Source organism: Aphis gossypii, chromosome 2 (genome assembly GCF_020184175.1).
Source record: "Aphis gossypii isolate Hap1 chromosome 2, ASM2018417v2, whole genome shotgun sequence".
In the NCBI taxonomy this organism is placed as follows: Eukaryota; Metazoa; Arthropoda; class Insecta; order Hemiptera; family Aphididae; genus Aphis; species Aphis gossypii.
The window spans coordinates 79,812,706-79,831,158 of NC_065531.1; the positions used below are offsets into that span (position 1 = coordinate 79,812,706).

The 18,453-nt window shown below is 29.9% G+C and overlaps 1 protein-coding gene across 1 annotated transcript; it reads left to right on the forward strand.

The window, feature by feature from the left end:
* The first annotated feature begins 1,492 nt into the window (after positions 1 to 1,492).
* Positions 1,493 to 9,573, forward strand: LOC114123020 (vinculin). The gene is made up of 10 exons (XM_027985864.2): positions 1,493 to 1,905; positions 4,377 to 4,826; positions 4,895 to 5,039; positions 5,122 to 5,321; positions 5,379 to 5,798; positions 5,887 to 6,023; positions 6,106 to 6,236; positions 6,314 to 6,640; positions 6,711 to 7,444; positions 7,517 to 9,573. Exons 1-10 carry the CDS (start codon positions 1,849 to 1,851, stop codon positions 7,775 to 7,777), a joined length of 2,862 nt encoding a protein of 953 aa, XP_027841665.2. The 5' UTR covers positions 1,493 to 1,848; the 3' UTR covers positions 7,778 to 9,573.
* The last annotated feature ends 8,880 nt before the right edge of the window (positions 9,574 to 18,453 follow it).

Genomic DNA, 18,453 nt, shown 5'->3' on the forward strand with positions numbered 1-18,453 from the left:
TTATTATGTTAATACTAAAATAATAAAATGAATTTGTTATAATGAATACATTTTTGTTTGGTGGGCGACAATAACGTACACTATCTTGTAAGAGGACCGTACCTTGTAGATTCATTCATTCAAAATCGCGTGATGTATAATTGAGTATATATAAATAATGTGCAAATTTGTAATATTTTAATATCAGTGGGCAATGACGCGTATTTACAAGGAGTAATGTTGGAAATATATTTTTCCTTTGGAATTTTTTCTTTTTTTTACTAGACTTTCTTTTTTTGTACTTACAGTTTATACGAGATCATCACATTGCACCATGTCGTATTTTTTCGTGTACCTTGTTAACAAATTTATGAGAAGAATGCCAAATGGTAACACCTGCAACGTCCAACACGTTTTAATATTTTATTTACAAGATGAATACTATGTAATATTTAAAATGTTTATGGTAATAGATAGGAAAAAGAAAGAACTATAGCATTAAGTGGGTTACTCTCAACCACCCAGTTGTGGACTGGGAGGTATGCGGTATCGTATTCTACAATATGATAAATCGATAAACTATACATTATATGTATAAATGTATAATAGATAGTAATATTGACAATATTATTCAGCAGTTCGGCTGTTCCCCCCGGCAAAATTTTGATTAAGATCAGTGTTACAAATTACAATCTATAGCACACTAACACCACGATTAAATATATTATATATTTAACTAAGTACATAAGCAACTAACTAAATTACTAATTACTTTTTCGTGACTAGCAGGAAAGCCTAGTTAGGCTATCCGCCTATTTACCCCTGGTTTTTCTCCCGGTTTCTTTCTAAAAACGATTAATTTCCATTGTTTGATGAAGCCAATAACAACAAAAAATATAAACAAGGTCATATTGTACAAAACAATTATTAATATGCAGCGAGGTACGTTTATCGAATTATTTTCTAAATTTCTATAGAAATATAATGTTTGTAAACAATGCAATTTTCTGGCTTTGTTTTTCTCCACGTCCAAATATTCCAAATATTCGTAACACACCGCACCGCGAACAATATGATATTACGAGTACCTATACGTACAACGCGATATCGTCGATCCTATTTAATAGAGATCCTTGATCATTAAGGCTCTCTAATAATAACAATAAAATTATCGAAGCCTGCAAATCGTATCACCACCACGATTATTATTTTTACCGATGTAAAGTCGTATCCGATTTTTTTTTCCCCCATTTTTTTCGTAGTGGGCGCCGAAAAAAATAATTTATTGTACACACAATATACACATAATATTTATTTTATAATATAATACGGTATAATATAATTAACTCGGTCCGGACGACATTTCGGCCGACGACGACGGCGACTTGACGGGTCGTCGGCGTCTCGGCGAGCCTTGGCGGGGAGGAGGGGAACCGGTGAGACGGCGTCCACGCCGGGTGGGAGTGCGCGAGGAGGCGGTGGCGGAGGATCGAGTCGCGGCGAGCGGCGAGGGCAGCGCAGTGCTGCTGCTGCTGGCGCTGGTGAACCGTCTGCCGAACCGCACACTGCCGCAGTAGAATTGTGTTTATTTTAAGAAGTCGACGTCGTTTCCTATAAATGGTTATTTCGCTGGTCCATTGACAGTAGTGGTAGCGTCGTTGTGTGTGCTCGTGTTGCCCGCTTTTTTTTTGCACCTTTGTGCGCCGCACCGCCCCTGCCCACCGCGCCGCCGCCCGCGCGACAGTCGCGTTTGTGCGTGTGATATTGGCGCTCGCCAATACCTCTGCTGCGTCCCGAGTTCCGTCCGGGTTTTGAATTTTTTTTATTTTTTTTTTTTGAATTTTTCCGTCCGAATTTCCCGCCGCCAAAATGCCGGTGTTTCACACGAAAACCATCGAGAGCATATTGGAGCCCGTCGCCCAACAGGTAATAATTTACAAAAAAAAAATTTTCAATCTACCCAGAAGCTACCTAACCGAGTGTGATAGACGATGCGATACGATTTGACGTAACACCTACCAGTGTATATTATCGTTATTGTATCGCGTCTGACGTGTGTAGGCATGTGTAGGCAGACTGCGTGTAATTTAGACTCAGTAAGGATCGGGCTCGGACCTTTAAAGGACGACCATCTGCTGCCGCTGCCGTCGTCGCTCTTGTCCAATGCCAACAACACTCCTCACACGATATCGTTGTCCTACTATATATCTTATTGTCGTATACGCAGAATATAATCAAATGTGATTGTGTGTGTGTGCGTGTGTTACACTTGTCACTTTCCTCGTCTGCGAGCTTGACCCAATTTGTGATATTATTATATTGTAATAATGAAAAATATATATATAGGTACCTATTTCGTTATTATTATTACTATTATTTTTTTTCCTTTTGATCTGATCTCAAGGATTCTTAATGTATAGTGTTTGATGGACTTGTGCCAATGTGCCTTCAATTAATGTTTCCATCATGTTCATATCATGTTTGTTTGAAATGTTTTACACGATGATTGATTTACAATGAGCATTATGTATATTCATTAGCTTTTGCTGCTGCAGTACATTACCTACCTAATGTAAACTCTTTGATTACTGGACGTTGACTTTTTGAGTTTCCTAGTTTGCCTCTCATCTTCTAGTCATCCTTGGTGAGACGGATTCTTTTTATTATTTCAGTATATTTTTGTAATGAGACAAGGTAAACAATTTTATGCGGTAGGTCACCTGGTCAGATGATATATTGATATCTAATATTCAATGACAATTTAGTGTAGCTTAATAAGTTATATTATAAATAAGTATAAGCATAATAAATTATTTAATATAATATAATTTAAAAATTATTTGTAACAATCAAAACTACATAGTTTTATGTTGAGGAATTTATTTTATCAGTGTAATGTTGATAAAAATTTCAAGAAATGCAATTTAATAAAGCAGTAAAGTACAGTTAATATCATTATTTTTAAAGTACCTATAGGTAGTTTTGATAAGAGTATGACTCATGTGACATTGAAGTCGCATAGATAAATCATGGGTATCATACCTGCATAAAATTTAAATTTAAAATACAGAATGCGTTCATAGTAATTCTTTTTTGGTATGATATGATTGTTAATGATTATAAACTACTTAAATTAGGTAATTGAAATATTTTGAAATTGGAAATCATATGTATGTGTTTACTTTGAGTGATTTAAATAAAATACCTACCAAATACATTTCTTAACACTACTACTAAATTTTGAATTTAGCCAGAATTTCACTAACATTGTTAGTTTCTATTAAAATAAATAAAACCCCAGATATTTCTGTTTTTAATAATATATAATATTGATGTATTAAATAATAACGAGAGTTATAAATAAATAAATAGATACCCAATAATGAAATTCATAAAATGGATTGTCTATATTATTTATTATTTGTATTGAGTATAACTAAGTATAATGTAGATTGATGATTCATAATAATCTATAGTTCATAATAAAGTCATCAACATCAATAATATTTAAAGGGGAGGTTAGTAGCTCAAATAAATATAAAAAACTAAGTATATTAAACATTTTGTTTTAGTGTTTATTGATATATTTATAAATCTACAAATAGTTGGATGGAATTAGTATTTAGTATTTACTATTTACTATAGGCATAAAATAAAACAATCTATAGATAATATATTATTTGTACTATATATTTTTAAAATTTTAATACCTATCTACTTTATTACTTAATAATTAATTTCCTTAACATGTTTATTATATTTAACATTACAACAACTATTTTTATCAATAAAATGAAAAATGAAAATATATATGGGATATTATAATTCTGAAAAATTATTTCAATTATTTTATTAGGTATTTATCATATTTTAATAATTTCTTGTGAGCTTAAAATTATATTTGGCTTAAACTCCATATAATACATTTAAATAGTCTAATGAAATTTATCTATATCTTTAGAGAATGTGATTCTTCTGGTAATATGTTTTTTAAAACAGGATGTATTTCAAACTCAAGATTCTTGTATATATTTATACTTCTCTTACTAAAAGGACCCAAGAGAGATGTATATTAAAATAATTTAGTTTACCCTTTAACTACTCTATTTTTATAACTAATGTAGTCTTACAGTTGGGACAAAACATTACTATTTTTAGAGTAGAACATGATACATATGGATTCCAAATGACTATTTTTTAACACTCAATATTTTTAAATGACTAGTTACTTCTATTGCTTATTCGACTCCTTACTAGCTTTGCAGTGTATTAATGGTTTATTACTTGAAAGGTGCATTGTATTTCATCGTATTATTTTAATAACATATTACCTGTATTGTAAACATTTTTAAAATCTAATTAATACCTATAATGATATCTATTTATTAAATTTATAGGTATCCAGGTTGGTTATTTTACACGAAGATGCTGAAGATGGAAGTGCTATGCCAGATTTGGAAAAGCCGGTTCAAGCTGTAAGTCGTGCAGTTATGAACCTTATTAAAGTGGGAAAAGAAACTATAAGCAGTAGTGATGATCCAATACTTAAACAAGACCTTCCTTCGGCCCTTTATCGAGTTGAAGGGGCATCTCGTTTACTTGAAGAAGCTTCAGCTATGTTAAAACAAGATCCCTATAGTGGACCAGCTCGGAGAAAACTGATAGAAGGATCTAGAGGAATTTTACAAGGAACATCATCTTTGTTGTTGTGTTTTGATGAATCTGAAGTCAGAAAAATCATAAGAGAGTGTAAAAAAGTTTTAGATTATTTAGCCGTTGCTGAAGTTATTGAAAGTATGGAAGACTTAGTGCAGTTTCTTAAAGACTTAAGTCCATGTCTAAGTAAAGTAGGTTGATTAATTATTATTATTTAAATAGTTTTAGACTAATTCATTTTTTTTTTTTTAATTTATAGGTTTCTCGAGAAGTAGGGGCTCGTGAAAAAGAACTTACTCACCAAGTTCATCGAGATATACTGATTCGTTGTCTTGATCAAGTGAAAACATTAGCTCCAATACTTATATGTAGCATGAAGATTTATATTCATATTCTTTCAGAAGGTAATAAAATCAAAAAATAATTATAAATGTAAAATACAATTTTATAATTTTTTGCATTATATTAACTAAAGATTAATTTCAGGAGGTAAGGGTGCTGCTGAAGCAGCTGAGAATAGAGATTATCTCACTAGCCGAATGACAGGAGAGTTATTAGAAATAATAAGAGTACTACAGTTGACCACTTATGATGAAGACGAATGGGAAGCTGATAACATAACTGTAATGAGAAAAGCCCTTAATGTAATCGAAGGTAAAGTCCATACAGCCCACGATTGGTTACAAGTAAGTTTTAAATTATACAATATTGTAGTTGATATTTTAAATGAAAATATTTTCCAGGAACCATTATCAATGCCTGGAGGTCTAGGTGAAAAGTCTATTCGCCATTTACTCGAACAAGCTCATTTAATATCAGAACGGTGTTCACCTAAAGTTCGAGAGCCAATACAGAAATTGTGTTCGGAAATCAACACTATGACTGATGCTCTTTGCGAACTAAGACATGATGGAAAAGGTGCTACTGCTCAAGCAGAAAGTTTATCGCGTAGCATTGACGAAAGAATTGGAGAGTTAGTGAAATTAGTTACACGAGCAGTTAATGACACAGAGAAAAGTGGAGTTGCTGCTAAAGGACAGCAAGTAGCTCATACGCTTGGTGGACAATTGGATCAAGCTAGACAGTGGTTGTTACATCCAGAAAGAAATGATAATGGCTTAGGGCAAAGAGCTATTTCTTTGATAATTGATGAAGCACATAGGGTAAAGTAAAAAAAAATTGATCTTACATTTTGTTTATGTCATCTTATTTGTTTTCATTATTCAATTTATCATGTATGAAATATCTTAGGTGGCTGATGGACTTCCTGGTGTTCAAAGAGCAGAAATATTAAATCTCTGTGATGAAGTTGATACCTTATCTCGACAATTAAATGATTTATGTCGCCGTGGTGAAGGTAACTCCCCCCAAGCGCAACAAATAGCCAGGTAATCATCAATTGTCATGTTTTTTTTTACTTTTTACCATTTTTGTATATTCAGCTTATAACTTTAATGCTATGATTTGTAGAAAATTATCTCACAAGTTGGATGAATTGAAAAAAATGATACAAGATGCAGTGGTCAGTCGTGTTGTAGAAGATTTTGTTGACATAAATACACCTTTAAAACAATTTACAGATGCAGTGCATGTACCAAAAGGTAAGCATACATAATATACAATAATTGTTGTATTTGTATTTTAATATTTTGCGAATTTTATCTTTTACTTTGATAAGGAACTCCTGGTAGAGAGGCAAATTTTGCTGATCGAGCTACTAGGTTATCTGACTGGTCTAAACGAGCAGGTCGAACTGGACGACTCGTAGCTGCTACTGGTGGGGGTGGAAAAAAGTTGTCTGAAGCTTTAAATCAAGCTGCCTCACAGCTTGAATCTCTCGGACCTCAGTTAATAAATGCTGGACAAATCCGATCACAATACTCTGATAATAAAGTAGCTGGAGAACATTTTGATAATTTGTGTTCTCAATATGCTGATACAGCAACACACATAAGAAATCTTTGTGATGAGGCTACAGATTCAGCAACTTTTATTCGACTATCTGGTTAGTATAAAATTGTATAATTATTTTATTTTTGTATATTAATTTTTATTTACTTAATTTTTAATTATAGAGGATCAAATGCGTAAACATGCTAAACTATGTGAGGATGCTATTGCCAGACATGACCCCAATAAAATGGTGGAACATACAACAGCTATTGCTCGTCTAGGAAACAGAGTATATCAAGTTGCGAAGCAAGAGGCTGACAATTCTGAGGATCCTGTGTTCCATGCAAAATTAAATAGAGCAGCAGATATCTTACAAGCTGCTGTGGCAAGAATGGTCCAAGATGCTAAACCAGTAGCATTAAATACTAATAATGATCAAGCTATTAAACGTTGGAGAGAATCTAATAATGTATTGTTGGATGCGGTCCGTGGTGTACGTGGAGCTATCACTGTTGTACCAGATCTGTATGAATTGTCTATTGAGCCTGAAATAGCTCCACCTCGTCCACCATTGCCTGGCGAACAGGCACCTCCACCAAGACCACCATTACCTGCTGAAACTGACGATGAAGATGAAATGTTCAAGCATGCACCATTACCTAATCAACCTATTATGGCTGCAGCTCATGGACTTCATCAAGAAGTGAGACAATGGTCAAGTAAAGATAACAAGATCATTGCTGCTGCAAAGAAAATGGCTCTTTTGATGGGCAGGTTATCCCAATTGGTTCGTGGACAAACTGGTACCAAACGTGATCTTATTGCTTGTGCTAAAGCAATTGCTGAAGCTTCTGAGGAAGTGACACGTTTGGCCAAGGAATTAGCTAGAGAATGCACTGATAAGAGAATGAGAACTGTAAGTTTTTTTTTTAAATAACAACTTATTAATTACCTTCAATGTTATATTTATGATAAACTTAATTTTCAGAACTTGTTGCAAGTGTGTGAACGTATACCGACCATTGGTACTCAATTAAAGATCTTATCCACAGTCAAAGCAACTATGTTGGGAGCCCATGGTTCAGAAGAAGATCAAGAAGCTACTGACATGTTGGTGGGTAATGCACAAAACTTGATGCAGTCTGTTAAGGAAACCGTACGAGCAGCTGAAGCAGCTTCAATTAAAATAAGAACTGACACTGGTATAAGGTTATGTTGGGTCAGACGTCAACCATGGTATCATTATTAATAACTTCCATGCGCCTCAAATACCATGGCCATAATTAGGTGTTCAATATTATTTAAGTATTTATAAGCTATAACAAAGTAATTGGTATAAATAATCACTTTGGGCACAATGTATGATAGGTTGTAGTCTCTGGCTCATTGACAGTACTATAATTCATTTACATTAAATAAAAGTCTTTGAATTTGTGGTTTAGGAGTAAATAAATAAAATAAATAATACAAATTTGGAAAATTTATTTTCTATATTTCGGCAATTAAATCATTCCAACGGGTCGACATGTGCCTTATATTTATATTGATTTGCGGTGCTTAGAGTTGTATTTAATATTAAACATACTTTTGGTTTAAGAGTGTTAAATCAAATTTAAACAATAATTAATAATCGAGCTTTAACTTTTATTGTTGAGTTACCTATGTATCTATAGACGCTTCAATCATCGAATGAGACAATTTTTACAACGAATTAATATTTTTCTAATTACATAATATGTTGTTATTTTAAATGCCTCTAGATAATTTTATTTAGGGTAATTTAAAGAGGCTTTTATAATTTTGTTATTTTGCATTGATAATGTGCATAAATAGAAATCAAAGATTGTTAGAAAAATATATTTCATACAAACATATTTTAGAATATTTATATATTATATTGTTATTTGTTTTTATTATGAATTGATGTTTGTAATCGCAACAATGTTCTTTTAGATGTTCTGTTGTAAAGGTATTCAGTGCTTCCATTTTATTATATCTGGTTTTACTTTAAAATGTTTGTAACAAAACAATTGTATTAAGTTGTTAATATAGTTGTTATTTTAATTTACAAAAACTACCGAGCCACTTACATGTTAAGATTTGTATCTATAATAATTGTTAATAACACCGTACTATGTTCTATTTGTATTATTTTTATACTTATAATAACGTATGATAATATATATTTTATTTTATGTTCTTCTAAATGTAAAAATACATTTATTATATCAATGGTATTAAGAAATAATAACATTCACATTCATAATATAAGACTTAATAACATTTGCTTAAGACAGTAATAAATATTGATGTTGAACAAAACTTGTGTGGCTCGGAATGTAAATTGTATAGTGCCATTACATAGCCGTCACAATCATGTTTTTCATGCATTATTTTTTCTATTTTAAGTTACTATTGACTGTTATACTGCTTGTAATAGTATGTTTATTTTTTTAAAAAAAATCACTGATTAAAAATAGTAAATGTTTGTCAGTAAATATTTTTTATTGTATTGTATACAATACGAGTTGTGTTTTGGATACAAATGAATTGCTGAATATGGAAACAGAATCGCCATCATATAAAATTCATAAAATATCTGATGTTATCTATTTTTTCTTGTATACTTTTATCACATATTAGTTTTTTAAATATCATTAACTGTAATTTAATATTGTATTTATTTGTATTTAACTTTTTTCTTGAGTTTTATTATTTTATTTTTTATTTATTTTTTATACAACATTGTCCTTTATTAAAAAATGACTAACATCAAAAAAAAAAATATATACATATATTATGCTGTAACCTGGTTTTTTAACTGGGATAGTGCTAAATTCTTAAAAAGAATCAATTTTAACTTGCCGTTAATAAACAATGTTGTGTTCAGTTCCTAACTTTCTAGTTTCTCAATGCGTTAACTAAAACTATTGTATTAGCATATTTATCCCTTATTTTTGGTATATTTTATTTTACTTATAAGCAACTCATACACGATATATTGTATTAATATAGTTGGTGCTAATAAATTATTACCATTATTCAGGATGCTTTTTATTTTACTAATGTTTTTATGTTAATATTTTTAATATTTATAAACTGTATTTACTTGGTCAACTTGTATTTTTGCTAATTCCTTTATATTTGAATCCCTTGGTAAAAGATTATGATAAAATATTATTAAAAGGAATTTAATTTGAATTTTAGATTATTCAAAAAAGGAATTGTATTCAAACACATACATATTATAACAATAATTGCGAGCATAACAATCGTAAGTAATCACTAATCAGTATCTATAGCGGAAATTCTTTTATCAAAACAACACTCATTATTTAAAAACTTATTAATGCTGTTGAAATTTTTTCTTACATAATTTTCAGTCAAAATAAAACAGTATTAAAAAATTATATTTTTTTGAATGATAACAATCATTTTTAATTTCATACATAAAAATTGAAATTCGTAGAAGTACATAATGAGATACTTGTAATTATTTTAAGTTATGATGAGTGGAGTGGTGAGGTATTGCAGATACCCTGCAAAATGATGATCAACTACTCCGCTTACCTAAACTTTAAATACTTATAACTCTGAATTATTCGTTCGAGTTTTAATTATTTTTATGTATTGAAATACTTTCAAAAATGTTCAGTTCTATAATATGAAATGAAAAAAGTAAAAACTTAAAAAAAATTAACGATAAAAAATATTAAAAAATATATTTTTTTTTATTGATATTATAAATTGTAAGCGAGTTACAAGTGTTACAAAATCAAATAATTTAGAAAAATCTAAATTACCTAGAAAAATATTTAATAAATGTTAATACATGTACAAGATATAACATTCTAATTTTGGGGGCCTGTGATAGGAAACTGATGAAAATCTTTATCGCTTGGTCGCTCGGTATTTATTATTTATGCTACTGGCTTTGGCTTCTGCCTACTACCTCTAATGGATTGTCTGGCTTCGTGCCTGAATTATTATTGCACTGATTCGTATATACGATATACCTATTATATGCTTATAAACTTCAAAGGCGATTTCATAAATGGTGTTTATTCAGTACTCGTTACTCGTTAGTGCAGGTTCTTTTCGTGTAAATGAGCTATTTTTTCAAACAATAATTGTAATCGTGATTTTCATGGAGTCTCACAAATTAAGATAAAATAAAAACACGCCGTAGTTCAATAAAATGGCATATATTTCACTAAACAATTTCATCGGTAGGCGTTAATAAAAACATAAATAATAAGTCTTAAATTTAGAAAATCTTTATCTCATCAATACATGTTATTATAATTATTTTGGTATTGCATTATTACGGTTATCTAATCTATAGTAGGTGTAGTTCTGGTAGACAGTAAACTAGTAGATAATCGTGGTTTAAATTCCTATTTAAAACCGTCCGTGTAACAAGGGCTGGTATCGAATTGGTTTCCTTTTAATTACTCACATTTTCCTTCTTAATTTTATAGGCATATCGACTTTAAACTTGGATTGGTTAAAAATAATAATCAACAACTTAGTTTCCTTTTCATTAAACATAAAATCTATAATAACGAACGATTAAAATTAAAATTTAAATTTAAAAACGATCGATGTATGAGCGAAAATAAATTTATGTATACGTAAGAGTATAAATGACTAGCGTTATTCGAGACAGTACAGTGCTCATTAACATCATTGTCGTATGTACATAAGATGTAATAATTACTTATATTTCACTCGTTAATTTAATCGATCGGAAAATTAACGATAATTTGTTAAACCTTCAACAATCTATTGCCACTATTACCTATAGAGTGTAGGTATATACTATATTTAAACAGTATTCTATAATATAATTTATATTTTGTACCAATTATTAAAAATAAAATTAAAATTGTAATTATTTCACCTGAACACAAACGGGAACTAATTCGGCTCAACTTAATAAAATACTATTTTCAAACGGGAACCAATTCGGCCAAATCGGAACCAATTCTGTTACTTCCGTAACGGGATGATCGGATTAAAAAAAAAATAATGATTAAACTCGTTCGAAAAATAGGTTTCAACAAAAATGTTCGAAAAATAAACTTAATTTAAACGTTAAAAATGTTATTCATTCTTTTTATGAACGTACCTATTATATACAGCGTATTCAATAGTATATTATCCGTACATAGGCACGTCTACGTGAATCGGTATTAAAAATAAAAGACGAAGTTGAAAAATATATTAACTTATATACTCAAAAATCAATTTTACAAGTCTTTTTAAGAATTTAGTTTATTTTAACTACTACAAAAAATTATTGACAAGTTTAAAAAACGTTTAAGTAAAAAAAAAATGTAGGTCATATTTATAAAATATGTACACATTTAACATAATTAAATATACATTCGAGTCTCGATAATTCGAATTTTTGTTTGTCCCTAGGGAATTCCCATACACTCGATGCAATATTTTTGTAACTCGGAAAATACACAAGTCGAATTAATTTTTACCTCACTTGAAATTCGAGTTATTTAGACTTGACTGTAAAAATAAAATCATTTTTAATTACGTCAATTTCTTAAACCATTGTCACACCTAACCTGGTCGTCGAGACGGATCCTTATTTTTGAAAACGTTTAACTCCTTCAAACATATGATATTTGAAACCCCTTTTCTGAATTCGAGTGCAGTTCGACTATTATCTATTTTTTACCCTACAAGTGAAATTTAACCATAAATGCCGTCGTGGTAGTAATTTACCAAAATATCCGAATCGGTTTCCGGGTTGTTACTTACCTATCCAAATTGTTTCCTAAACTTTAAAGTAATTTTAATTATATTTTTTAATTAATATACAAGCAAACCTACATATTTTAATATCTAGGTGTGTTTAACCATTTTAATATATAGCTACCTATCTGTTTTTTTTCTAAAATTGATTTATTATTCGTATTTTACGTACAGCCTATCTATCTATCCTATCTACTCGTATATAGTATTACGTATTATGAACTCGTAATTGTTGGTATAAAATATAAATTATACCTATAAATTATATTATGAGATAATTTGAACCATAACCATAACGTTACGATTCGTTTTATTTTCCATTTTTTATTATTTATATAAAAAAAAAAATCTAATTTACTAATTTACTTATAATATATAGTTAGTACAATGTTATTACGTGCACCTATATAAAAATAATACATGTCGTTTATACACTAACCATAATCATGGCATCATAGTTAGGTGCCTCTGTCGTAGTATCATAATACGCCGTAGTCAATCATCACACAATAATACGTGTTCGTCTGCAGTCCATTTAGTGAGCGAGTACTTATATAATAATATAGTCGTGATGACAATAACATCAATAAATTGACCATCGGCTGGCGGAGGAGTAAAGATGTCGATATGAGGTACAAATATCCATCACTATGTTAACATTAATCGTCATGAATATTATTAAATGTTGGTTAATGTCAACATTATAACCGGATATTAGCCAAGCACTTTTGGATAATGTCTTAATAACCATAAAAATGTATCATGCGTGAGATAAAATCATTTAAAATTAGTAATTACTATAAAATACACAATATTGTGATATGAGCTTATTTTTAATTTTTAATAACCTAACCTACTAATGATACAATATTAAATTTGATTTTATATTTTAAATTATTTCTGGAAGTATTATTTTATGTATAGAATTAAAGTGTTAATGTATTATCCTTTATAATATAACACGGCACGCTTCCTTGAAATTTCGAATTGTAGGAAATGCTAGATGATTTACATTTACACCGATTTGTGTAATATTTCTCCTTACATGAACACCTTTTGTATCCTTGATCACCACCGTCTGATAATGACTCGCAATTTCTCTCAATGATTTTTCTACATGTATCATCTCATCAAGAGATGTTTTAGATAATAGACAAACATCAAACTGATTTCTGGTGTATAATTGTGGCAACGTACCATATTTATTGGCAAGTTTATAATAAGTCCATTATTCTCAATTGCAAGTATAATGTTTCTTGGGTTGCTCGTCCTCTGTCGAAATTCAGTGAAGAAACTTTCACACTGTTTCCATTGCTGGAGGAAACTTATGAATAGATCTAAATATTATCCTTTGACAGTCTGACTCTTTATAATTGCTAACAACAACTATATAATCTATTCAATATATAACTATTGTCCAATATTCACCGGCGAAGGTTGACATTATCCGGAAAATGTCGATATTTCATGGTTATAATGGAAAAATTACACATTAGCCGAAACAGATGGCTAATTTGGACGTTATCCAAACGTTAACATTACCCGTAACAACTATATTCAGTAAGTCTGCACGTCTGCAACAGTATTATTATACATCGTGTTTATATTACAGTGCAAACGTATATGTATTCTACATATAATTGGCGGGCTGTCGCGTGTACGGATATAAATTTACAATTAATATTGTCAAACGGAGACGTGTACATAATAATATAACGTCATTATCGAGCGTGCGATGTACGCAGCGTATTATACGCTGTCACTGTGTAGCTGCAGTGTACGATTGCAATTATTATATTATATTATTTTATTTGAATTTCTCTCTCCGAAAAGAAATCCGTTCGGCGGCGATAATAATTGCTGTCAGTTGCCTGTCCGAGTATAACGAGGCGCCGCATATTATATACAGTATGATATATATGTATACACTCAGCATAAATAGCCAATATTATGATGTTGCACAATATAATATGGCGTAGGTAATTATATTATTAATAAAATTTAGTGGTAATATTGATTATGGAATAGAATACGTATCGTTCGACGGTATTTTATCTATACATTGGTATTATGTTATTGCGATTGCGCAATTGTTTTTCAACATGATACACCGTTCATACTCCATGATTCATAAATAAAAATATTATGTCTGTGAAGGTACCCGAAAAAGATTTAAGTGCATTTGTGCATCATGCACCAAGAACATCTCTGCGTGGCGCGAACCACGATGCACTCGCGTGAATAATTTTAAAACAACACTCTATTATAACTAATTTGTAAGCTTAACGCGTTAAAAATTAAATTTATATATTATACATACAATTATTAAGATATTTAACGATTAATTGCACTCATTACGAGTACCTATATAATATTGTCGTTATTAATATAATGGAAATCCGAAATAGTATATCTTTACTTCTATAAATGCCCTATAATTATTTGTAATTTAAGTATACAAAACGATTATAATATCCTATATTAAAAATAGATTCGAAATGATTATTAGGTACCATGTAATTTATTTAAAATGTAAGCGTTATATATATTAATTATCTAAGAGCGTAATTTAAAATTATTTTTTCTTTTAGGACGAGGAGGAATGAAGAGTCTCGAGTTTTGATACGTTCATCGTGTGAAAAATGTATTATATTGAACAATAGTAATTAATAATTATTAATAACTATACCCGATTAACAATTAACCATGGGTAATGTTACTTGAATACTTGTGAGTTGTGGATAAAGCCAGTATGTATTTATATTGGATAAGTATAATACCTAGTAAGTACTAAGTACCTAAAATGTGTTTAACGTTATGTGAACAATTTATAACGAGATCATGCATGAAAATATCTTTTATATAATGTCGGTATTTTGCTCTTTACCTCCGTATGATTCTTATAAATCTACCACTGCTTACGTATGCGTATAAGAGGATGTTAGGGTACTAAAGATTGATAGCGGGACAACCGATTTTCTCGAAAGGTCTAGTGATATTATGTCCATTGTACGAATCGTTCATAAATAAAACTCCTTTGGATTTTATGGAGGTAAATTAGAAGTTTTTTTCATTAGAAATTGGTGATAAAAATGTTTATTTGCAAATTTATGGTACCTATACAATATACGTTACATAGTATAAATGCTATTTTCAAATTTCGTCTGAGAGTGACTTATTGTGTGTGAAAAGTTAATATATTTTAGGATGTTGGGTACATATAAATATAACAAACTGTTTCTCAATTATTTAATTCTGTTATGAAGTAATTTTTATGTATTTTCTTTCGTAGGAGTTTTCTTAAAATTAAATTAAAAATAAATTGGTATGATTTTAAATTTCTGTTTACTGTACAGCTTCAGTTGAAAATATTTATCCAGCAATGAAGTACATAACACGAATATTTGTGCAGAATAAAATGCTATTGACACAATGTTCCATCGTTTGTTATTAATTCGTATTTTATTAGTGAATGCTCAAAAACATAATATTTAACATTAAAAAACAAATTAGTTGATAAAATAACTGTAAAACGGCAACTGTTGCAATGTTGATAATGATTGGATATTTGTCTATAAATAAATTATAAATTTATAAATATTAAAAGGAATGTTTAAAATAATAATTATGTTTCATTTTATATTTAAATTTTGTTCAATAATTAAATATTGAAAATGATGAAAACATTTAATTATTTATTATTTTAACTTATAAATATATTTAATATATTTATAAGTATAAATTAAATTATATAATTATACGTCGAGATTTGAAAACAGTGTTATTTACTTATTTGTATTCATAAAATAAATTATTATATTTGTGTTATTTTACATTATTATGCGGGTAAGATTGGACATTTTGCATTTTTATCGAAGTTTGTTTCATAATTTATAAAAAATACGTCTTCTTGTAAGAGAAATATTTGAATGCACAACAGTATTATTAAAAATTTTAATTAAGGTCCAGTAGTCTCGCTTTTCCTAGTTGCACCACTACATACACCATAGATATACTTATCACCTATACGTTATAATAGTAACTCATTTCACGAGGAGAAATAAAAACATTGGGCGTGTTGTTTGATCATTATAATATAGTCCGAGATTAACGTATTAAACTTTGCTTCAATTGACTCACTATTCAACTATTGTATAAACGTTTTTGTACGGAGAGTTGAATGCTCTCGCGTGTTTTGTATAATAATTGCGGGTTACCTGCTGAGTGTTTTATTTCTTAACCCTATCGAAACCATTAACGCTCGGGAAAACTTTACGAATTTCTCGAAAACATCGTACAGGCGATGTACAAATATAAGCAAGTCGTCGTATGAACTTTTTTTCGATTACTTAACAAACGATTGTTATTGATTTTATATTATATGGCTTTATGTTATCAGTGTTGCAACTACTGCTGTATTTAATACAGGCGAAAGGGTAGGACTTAAATGTTTATATCGAGGCCTCAGGCTTGAACATACACACTTCAAAAAATATTTAATATTACATACGTATATTAATCGTTAAATTGTGTTTTGTTGATAAAAAAATGTTACATGTAGCTAACCGCTTTTCTGACCAGACGTTTTACCGACTTGTCAATTACACTGAAAAATACCAAAATGTTTTGACAAAATTAAACACCACACTGGTCATACTCAATCGTATGTTAAATTGCAGGCTACACACACTCACACTATCGTTTCCTTACCGAGCTACAAAAACACAGCGGTGGCTGTGTTGAAGTGGATTCAACAAAGTAAAAAATAAGTTAATAATCATTTAACATTTTTTGATTTATTGTGTAGTAGGTAATCAAATATAATTTTTTAATTAGCTTGGTTTTTGTTGTCGAGTCAATTTTCGTATAAACTAAGTCGGAGACCAGAAGGCTGAGCGTGACTGCATCATCGTTATTATTTTCGGTTATTTCAGCCTGGGGGTAACCGAGTAGTTATACAGACCAATAATATTTTCCCAAAAATGTGTCTGATTTTCCCACATCACCGGTAATCGAATGTCAAGGGACGTCGTCGGTTACATATTACATTATGTTTTCGACAAATGATATCTTGATCCTGATACGGATTTAGATGTGTGCCTTATAGATTTTCTATAAAAACCGAACGCGTCTGCAAACGATTATAAAATATAATACATATTATACATTTACTATTTACATTTTATACGATAAAAGTGTTGCAGGATGGCATGTATACAACATCCGTTTCGTTACGGAACTTCGATTTCAAACGATGCTAGACAGTCTTCAAAACTCGCGCTGTCAGAGTGTACGATAAGCCACAATAAGACGCGTACAGTATATAATACGGATTACGGACGAAGATGCTCATTGTGCGAATCACGAGATGAATTTATTCTATCTAGATGATATTATTACAACCATCAGTAGAATAGTCAAACTTAAATGCCGGCAGGTCGCGTTGAAAGATTGAAAAATGTATCAGGTTTTGATATTATAATAAGCAATCGTACGTTATATTGTTTTATTAATTATTATTTATGAAAATCCAAATTTTTAATCGAATTTATTTTACATGTTTATATTATAGTATACAATATTACATTCACTTTCTACTCAGGAGTCATAAACACGGGATAATGTTGTCTTTAACAATACAACCACTCGAGTAACTATACGTATGATAATTATCGCTTACTTATTATACATATCTACATAAATAGATACTAAATAAACATGATATAGTATAATAAATAATGTATATACATATAAAGTCGAACGTTATAAGCATCATACTTACTGAACGATTATTGTAATATATATTATATATATTTATAATTCTACAAATCACCATATATATTGTTATTACGCCCGCAACTGCAAAAATGTAGTTTCCCGTTAAAAATTAAAATATTCTATTAGTTCGAGTAAACGTATGTTTTATTCACACTCGCAGAATGCAAATATTTGTGGTACCTATATAATATTATGTTTAATGTTTAAACGCGTTTAGACGAAAAGTTATTTTAAAAATGGACGTCCATATACATTATATATGTAAATAATAAGGTTAAGTTGTCAATAATGTTACCCGAGTTTTTAGCACTATTCCATTTCGCGCAATAAATATTACAATAATGGTTGTATAAAACCATCATAGAAGAAAGT